The sequence below is a fragment of the Pyrus communis genome, chromosome 7 (assembly GCF_041283825.1).
Source record: "Pyrus communis isolate YQ-2024b chromosome 7, ASM4128382v1, whole genome shotgun sequence".
Classification (NCBI taxonomy): Eukaryota; Viridiplantae; Streptophyta; class Magnoliopsida; order Rosales; family Rosaceae; genus Pyrus; species Pyrus communis.
In genome coordinates, this window is record NC_142571.1 from 8,426,200 (window position 1) to 8,435,166 (window position 8,967).

An 8,967-nucleotide genomic window follows, 5' to 3' on the forward strand; every position below is an offset into this window, starting at 1 on the left:
AAGTTAACACACTATATACCTCATTCCTATGGTGGAAGAAGTATGTTGTCTGCAAAAGTTTTAGGATGTATATTTATACTTAATGACAGTGATATCTTATAAATAAGAGGAATAGAGCAGACTATTCTTAATCAGTGGTCACCTATGTGAGAGTAGAAGTGGGTCGCTTCTATGAGTATGAGATGGCCAAATTCTCTAAAGCTCTCATGAATTCGAGATTTGTTCAGGACCAAAATGAACACAACCGTATGAACCATAATATATTAGGATTAGTGATGTGTGTTGCTTATTGTCTCGGTTTACTACTGCGGTGAACAGTTCAAGATTCTATATTTATTGCGTCACCAAGTAAATCCGATAAGTATTCACTAGGGTAGATTCAAGTCCAAAAGACACCTCTCCCGATGCATCTCTTGTCCGCATGTACTCTCAAATTCTTCCAAATTTTTCATTCATGCGGGGGATTGTTGGAAATTATATATTATAATATGAAATATTGTAATATATAATTTTAATAATTGAATGAAAAATATTGTCAACCAATTTCTTAGAAAGGTTATGTTGTTTAGGTGTATTCCCTTTATAAGTGATGTATAGTTATAGATGAAAAGTTACATCTCTTTAATAAGTAGAAATTGGATTCTATATAAACCCATGAAACCATTGGTATTAGATATAAAAAATTAGAGTTAAATTTTACTCTTGAGAAATAGGGTTTCCCCACTTTGTTTCTCTCATACTTCGTGAGTCAAATTCTGAGTCGTGTCTTGAAAGTACAAAATAAATAAAGTTTGCCAGAGTCCGAAAATTGAAGTGCTTTGACTTCGGATTATAGATTGTTGAATCCTGGGAGATGGACGCCTACCGAACTACAAGCACAAGAGTAGAGGCAAAATTCTATCTTTGGGACATTGCATTTATACAAGCCTCAATCTCCAAGTTTGTTAGTTATTCTAACTTTCTCTCTAGTTGTTTATTAATCTCATATATAATTGATGTTGTGAATTTCTTTATGATTATTATCATTGGAATTATATTGTTATTTTTCATATTTTCTAGTATTGCTCCAACAAATGGGCGTTGAAATCACACACCGAACTTCACGATGTAAATAGGAGACCTAAAGAGATTTAGTACAAGTGTGAGCAAGAGCACGATACTCATACTCCACACTAGAACGTCGTATAATAGGCTGCTATGTAGAGCTTTAAGAGATGAGATTGAGGCCAAGAAAAAGAAGATACCTAGAGGTGGATCGACAAGTGTATGGATGCCTAGCCCAATCTGCATCAGAGTAGCCAAGTAGAAACAAGTGGACCACAGTGAGGCTGAAACTAAGACCAAGTCTAACGAACCCTTTTAACATAATGAAGAACACGTTCAGTAGCAACCAAATGAGTCATAGTGGGACGAGCCATAAACTGAGCAATATGATTGACCGCAAAGGCAATACTAGGATGAGTTAAAGTGAGATATGTAAGTGACCTGAGAAGGTGATGAAACTCAGTGGGATCAGAAAGAGGAGTACCAACCTGATTAGGAATCTGTAACAATGTAAAATGGCGTTTCATGAATTTACGTTGCAGGGCATATTGTCTTAATGATTTGATTATGATCAAATTGATTGCAATATATTTATGTTGAATCATACTTTCTATTTATTGAAATAATAATTGTCATTATCATTATAGTTTGCTATCTGCCGTTGCATATGGTGGTTTATCACAAGCATCGCCTTGCAGAGCATCATAACCTGGGATAGAAGCACTTTACTTTTCTCTACTTTCTTCCAGTAATTACGTATACAAGTAGTTTTAGATCTTCAGTTAAATTTGAAGCCATTGTTAACCTTTCGGTATAAAATTGCAGAGTTTGCTTTATCAATTGTCAATTTCAACTTTTTTCCTTTCAATTTTGGGTCAAATGTTTGTTGGTAGTATGATTATAATCCCTCAGCTTAAGATATATCTTTTGGCAGAGAATTTAACAGAAGTTCAATTTCAAGCTGTACTTTTTCTTGGGACAGATTGTTGCACTGCCTCTCATCCCAACATTAGCAGCATCTGTGATATATTCAGTCAAATAGGAAAACATCACCAAAAAAAGCAGAAACCAACCAAATATTCTACGTAGTGAACATTCTCCGTGGCTCCAAATGACAGGTTACAGGTACTTAATTTTAATTATGTGGGTTCTTAGTTGGTTAATCATTTGACTGAGAATGTTGTACTCTACTACATCAATGTAACGATTATTTTGGTCCCTGCTAATTGTCTTTGTGAGATTTAGTTTAATAGTTTGATCTATTTATCCCCTTTCACCTATTTACAGAATATCCAACGAAATTTATTTGAAGCTGCAACATCTCTTGTCACATAACACAACGGCGTCATCTCCACGCTTGCAGGTCCCATAAGAAAAAACTCTGAAAAAGACTACACGTGATGCATTTTCCACTGGAAATGAGCATCAACAATTATTTGAACTTTCTGTTATTTAAATTTTGGTAAGAAAAGCAAATTTAAACAGATCCACATGGCAACGGAACGCAAAGTAAGGGGGTTTAACATTTGATGTTATCTTGACTGAGCTTCTGGATTCAATCTAATTGGATAAGATTTTTTTTTTTTCCTTACTGTTTGTTAATGTAAGTATAGTTGAATTACTACAAACTATAATGCAATTTACACTTCAACTTATATTCTCATTTTAAATACTCTGTTTGCAGCTATGGAAACAAGTATTATTGTCGTGGCGGTATTGAATTGACAAAGCAGTTTGCAGGTGGAATGGGAATTGCAAGATAAATGTCAAGAAAATAGTAGATATTATACTATAAAACCACAAACCCTATATACTCATCTTTAGCAACTTTTAATAAGATAAACTAGTAATATGATAGAAGCGAGTTGAGTTGTATTTTGTAGTACTGTAAGGAAAAGATGATATATATGAATTCTTACTCTTTAACTCAATGTCATTGTTTATTTTGTTATCTTACACTATTATTTGGTTCATTCATTTATTTCTTCATTTATTCTTTACTAACCTCTTCAAATGACGTTTTCGAGCGTGCAAGGACCCTTTCTTTTACGGGTGAGCTATCCACACTTCAAATTACTTCTCACACATCTCTTTTTAATTTATGTTCTTTGATCTTTTTCAATTCATCCGATCCAACAACCCAAAATTAGAAGCGTATGTAAAATGTAAAATTGAATGTGTAGATATCACACCCCTTCTTTTATCACGCATTTTATACACAACTTAATTATGTTTTATTTCCTTTCTATTTGCAACTATAGGTGCAATTTTATATTTAGGACTCTGCCACTAGCAGCCAGCCATGACTTAAAAGAAAAGCTTTTTGGGTCAATGCATGGGAACAACCCTTTATATAACTGTTTGTAAATTTCCCAGTAGATAGGAATAACCCAATTAAATATCCCCTGCACAGAGACATTTGCATTGCATCTAGCAAAGACTAGGTTTTTTGGTTTGAACATCAATCCGCATCAATGGCTCTCGTGACAACATCTCAAGGAACCTCCTCCGATTCCAAAAAATTTCGGGGTTATCGCTACGACGTGTTCTTGAGCTTCAGAGGCGAAGACACCCGCAAGACGTTTACCGACCACCTCTACACAGCCTGAACAACGCAGGATTTCTCACGTTCCGAGACGATGATGAACTTGAGAGAGGAGAAGATATAAGGCCAGGACTACAGAAAGCGATCCAGCTGTCACGAACTTCTGTTGTTGTGTTTTCAAAAGATTACGCATCATCCAGATGGTGCCTTGATGAGCTTGTGATGATCCTTGAACGCAAGAGGCCTCCCTCAGACCATGTAGTTTTACCAGTCTTCTACCATGTCGACCCGTCCCACGTGAGGAAGCAGACAGAAAGTATTGGAAAAGCATTTGCAAGACACCAGAAATTTCAATCGCAGGAAAAGGTGAAGGGATGGAGGAAGGCACTTGCAGAGGTTGCAGATCTAGCAGGCTGATGGGTAACTTTCATTTTCTCCATTTCTCTTCTCTTTCTTCAGTTAATTTGATACCATGATCCATAGGGACCTTGATTTTTGTAAGTTTTTATTCAACCTCAGTAGTGAATAATTATCCCAATTTAGGTCAACTTAAAGAAATCACACTTGGATAAACTTAAGGATTAGTCATTTTCCATGTTAGTCTACTGGTTTCCTGTTGCTTAAAATGTTTCAAAAGCAGGTGTGGAAAAAAGTTGGTATGTACTTTCTGTGTTGTATTCCTTTTAGTTCTTTTTTAAGTAAAGGCCATCAACGTTTGTTTGATTTATTAATTATCTAAATTCCCCAATTCATTATTCATTCATCCAATACATCTGTGAGACATAACATGTTTGATTTTTTTTTCATCTTGTTTGTAAATTCTTAGGTATGAGTCAAAGTTTATTGAAAAAATTGTTAAAGTGATTGGAGGCAAGTTAAGTCGCACACCATTGAGCGTTGTACCAAAATTGATTGGAGTCGAATCTCAAGTCAAAGACATCAATTTGTGGTTACAAGATGGATCAACCGATGTCGGTATACTAGTTGTGTATGGCATGTCTGGAATAGGGAAGACAACAATTGCAAAACATGTTTACAATTCAAACTTTAGAAGCTTTGAAGGAAGTAGTTTCATTGAAAAAAAACATGTTTGCAAAACATGTTTTGCATCGAATTAAAGAAAACATCTGAGTTCATTTTAACTCCATGTGTTAAAATGAACTCCTATGTTTTCTTTAATTCGATGACTAATTTCTTATGTTAGATACTTATTTCATTGTTTTTTTTCTTTTTCTTTTTTTCTTTGTTTCCACAGTTTTTTCCATTGTTGAAGTTCCTTGACGTCAGCCATTCCCATTCCCTCACTGAAATCATGGACTTCTCACTTTGCCCTAGTCTAGAAGAATTGATTCTTGTAGATTGCACAGGCCTGATTGATGTTCATGAATCTATTGGAAACCTGGAGAGACTTGTGTACTTAAACTTGAAGGATTGCAAGAATCTTATGATGCTTCCGAAGATCATGTGCATGCTTAAATCACTTGAAAAACTCATTTTATCTGGCTGCTCAAATCTTGAAGTTTCTAGTGGAGATGATGAAGAAGATGGAGTGTCTGAAAGTTCTTGACATGGATGGAATTCCAATAAGTGAATTGTGGCCAGAAAGAAGTTCAACTATCTTGAGTTCTTTTCCATGCTCTTTAGTAGAGTTAAGTCTCATGGGGTGCAATCTTTCTGATGATGCCTTTCCTACAGATTTAAGTACTCTATCCTCAATACAAAGACTATATCTAGATAAGAATCCAATTTGTAGTCTGCCAGGTTTCATCAAAGGTTTGAGAAGGCTCGATGAACTCTCTTTTGCAGGTTGTAAGAAGCTCAAATCGCTTGTGGGGTTGCCAAAAGTACACCAAATGATTACTATATATCGATGCAAATCATTAAAAAAAATGACATATCTTTCCCTTGAGCAACGGTGTGGATACTTGGTGGGTAACAATTGGAATCTAGTTGAGTGGGAGTACGAATACAAGTCAGAGCCTATTGATAGAGTTGATGCGGAAATGATCAAACTTTTGGGTTTGTCCAACTTGGAATCCATGCTAGCTGTTCGAATGCATCATCCAGCCGCAACCAGGGATCATCCAGAAGAGGTCCCAGTCCAGGTGCGCCTCTCTTTCTCTCTCTCATAAGTCTTAAATATATAAAATGGGAAAGAAATGACTGAGTAATGTTGTGATAACTGTGGCAAATACATAGGGACTGTATCAATATGGTATATTCAGCATATTTTTTGCTGGGAATGAGGTTCCAGGCCGGTTCAGCTATAAAAGTACCAAGTCCTCGATATCTTTTATGGTACCTTTACTGTATGCTAGTCACAGAATTCGAGGCTTGAACATCTTTGCTACCTATGCAAGGGAGGAGAATTATAATTATCAGTATCCTTCTTTTGTTCGCCCAATAGTGACTAAAGTGAGTAACAAGACTAAGGGTCTGACGTGGATCTATGGACCAGATATCTATGGAATTCCAGGTGACGGAGAAGATATGAAATGGATGAGCCATTGGAGGATGGAGACTGAAACAATATTGCAATGTGGAGATGAAGTGGTGGTTTTGGTAATAGCCATATTTCCTGACCAGTTTCGGATAAAGGAGTTTGGTGTCGAGCTTGTGCAAGAGCACCAGAATAATATGATGACAAGTACCCAACACAACACCAAATCAGATCCTCATTATCCATGTGTCATCGGGGGAGATTTGTCCATGTGGGAGCATCTACCAGGAATATACTTCCTTGGTTTCTGGAAAGACGACGTTGAAGGCCTTCTTGTCGATGAGCGGGGATGTTTGAATTGCGTCATGATGGACTCTCATGAAGAAGACACAGGTATGTCGTATTGTTGTATTGCAATGAATTATACTCCATCCAAGCACTTCCACGTCCGTCTGTATTCATTTCAAAAACAAAATTTTTATGTTATTTGTATGTTTTTCAGACAAAGAAGAAGGGCAAGAGGATGAACCTGATTTCACAATTGCAAGGATGAGGGCTGCCAGTAACAACTGCAACCTCGGACGTTGGAAGGTGCTTCTCACAGCTGCTGGCTTCTTATTCACACTTGTTCTAGTAGTTCGGTCCTCCATCTCCCAGAAAAAGAAGCGACAGTAGTCCACAAGCCCTCCATGAGTTTGCAATTTTACTTGATACAAACATATTTTGCATTCCTTCTTTGTCTTCAAGATATTTTATGCCTTCAAAACTTCGGGTTCACAGCTAAGCGCTCTTAACCACTTGAGATATAAAAGCCCCTAGCAATTAGATATTGAAGTTCAAATGTGTTCAAATCATCAAATATTGCATAGCTCAAATGTGTTCAACATCATCAAATACCGAAATACATCCAGCATCAGCAATGCTATTTCGGCACCGTGGAAAGCAAAAACATCCTATCTGCTTATAAATGTCAAATATACAGATCTTAATCGTCATTTACAACAAAATCATGCTTCTTAAAGACTCGACTCCCATTGAAAAATTGTGTAAATAAGTATAACAGATATTAGATTGAATAATATATCAAATAAATAAATAGCAGACAATTTCTTAGCTTGAGATCTAAGGACTATACCGTTGGCTCAGCCTTGCATCACTACCACACAACGGAGCTGGTTTCCGCTTCTTCAACCTCGAATAATTAGGGTCAGGAAGCATTAGGAGGAACGGCTGTCTCTGAGGCGATTAATCAAATAGTGCAAATCTAGAATAAAAAAGCAATAGAAGTTCAGGATTGATGAGGTTCAAAGCCCACTAAAAGCTGCTGATGCAATGCAGTTTCATTGACATCAATAGATTAAAGCTAATGGCGCATGAAGAGTACTGAAACACTCACAGCCCTTGCTCACTGGTTGCATGAGCAATAAAAGGAACAAATTCAGCAAGTCACATCGGGGCCATCCAAAAAGAAAATTGAAGCAAACACCACAAACAACCCAAAATTTGCTCAAACGTCAGCATCCATCCCAAACAACGAATTTGTAACTCATTTGGGAGTTAATATAGCACATGAGAAAATTGTAAATGCCATGGGACATTTACTTCCAATGAATTTATAAATGGGTCCTCATATTAGTATAGAATTACAGTTAAACCACAATTATATGCAATCAGTACCTTCCCTTTGCAGTGTTCTCCCCCACAGGAACCTGCACATCAATAACTCGTGTTTAAATTACTAAAATACCAATCTTGTTATGATGTTAAAAATATGAAGCACAAATGTATCTGAGCATGCACGTGAGACCTTGGGAACTGTTAATGTATTACAGTGCCAAATACAGCAACTGCTAATTTCCACATCTGCATCTGCCCAACCATTCTGCTTGGGTCTTTTAAATAAGAAGCAACTTGTTCACTAATATTCTGCAATTGGAAAAAGAAAAATGAATTCCTAGTGATATCTGGCAAAGCATGGCACAAGTCAGCCATAGGGAAAGGCATGTTTACAAGTTCAATTATAGAGCCAGACCTGATTAAGAGCATGCGGCTCGCTTTTAATAGCAGCAGCGCCATTTGTCTATCAATTTGTTTATGAAAGTAGATATTCTACAAGAGACAACGTAACAGGCCTTAGTTAGACCAAGTAACCCGCATGGAAATGCACACACTAATGAAAAGTTGAACATAGTAGAATAAATTCCTAAAATTCATGCAAGAGAAGTTATCGGAGCATGAAAGAATTTATACAGAACTGCCCAAGAGTATACTTAAAGTAAACATATGGCAACATAGATTTTTACAAGTATAATTTACAACTGAATTTCATGGTTCTCTGCCGCCCCTCTAGATAACAAACTAATTTAATTTAGTACCTAATGGAATTTAAAGGTCAGAATACTATCATCTGGTATATTTCATATTGAACAGTTGAGACAAACTTAATAACATAATAGCCTGATGTATTAACTGATAAGAACTATGTATTGAAATATAACACAAGTTAGACACTAAGGTGTTGAAATACAGCAATAATAGTAAGGTACTTGAATCCACCATTTACAAGAATTTTAAACAATAAAACAACAAAATTCCAAAGTTCTTTTGGCTGCTCCAAATGGATTAGCGAAGTATGGCATGAACAATAATGTTAAACAATATTTCAGTTTTATAGATAGGCCTCAATATTAACTTCATGTCAGCCTATATCCATGTAAGATGTATGTTCCTGCCTTTTATCTCGAACTGAAGAATTGCACTTTGTGTTTTCATAATAACTAAATTAAATAGATACTGAAACTTAGCGTCGAGCTAAGATGAAAATGGCACTAGTATTCAATTTCTATAGCTACACTGGCGGACTATTATATTATTCAATGACTTCTGTAACCTAATATCAAATTTCGTCACCAACCTCCAACTGCCATGCATATTATCT

The 8,967-nt window shown here is 36.2% G+C and overlaps 1 protein-coding gene across 1 annotated transcript; it reads left to right on the forward strand.

Moving 5' to 3' along the window:
* The first annotated feature begins 5,133 nt into the window (after window positions 1-5,133).
* Window positions 5,134-6,863, forward strand: LOC148695643 (uncharacterized). The gene is made up of 3 exons (XM_088697178.1): window positions 5,134-5,694; window positions 5,789-6,422; window positions 6,532-6,863. The coding sequence occupies exons 1-3, from the start codon at window positions 5,134-5,136 to the stop codon at window positions 6,702-6,704; spliced, it is 1,368 nt and encodes a 455-aa protein (XP_088553304.1). The 3' UTR covers window positions 6,705-6,863.
* The last annotated feature ends 2,104 nt before the right edge of the window (window positions 6,864-8,967 follow it).

What these genes read in the sequence shown, in the direction of transcription:
- LOC148695643 (XM_088697178.1), top strand. Translation starts at nt 5,134, where the DNA reads ATGGAGTGTCTGAAAGTTCTTGACATGGATGGAATTCCAATAAGTGAA. An exon ending in CAGAAGAGGTCCCAGTCCAG is followed by an intron (nt 5,695 to 5,788) that starts GTGCGCCTCTCT and finishes GCAAATACATAG; the next exon opens with GGACTGTATCAATATGGTAT. An exon ending in CTCTCATGAAGAAGACACAG is followed by an intron (nt 6,423 to 6,531) that starts GTATGTCGTATT and finishes TATGTTTTTCAG; the next exon opens with ACAAAGAAGAAGGGCAAGAG.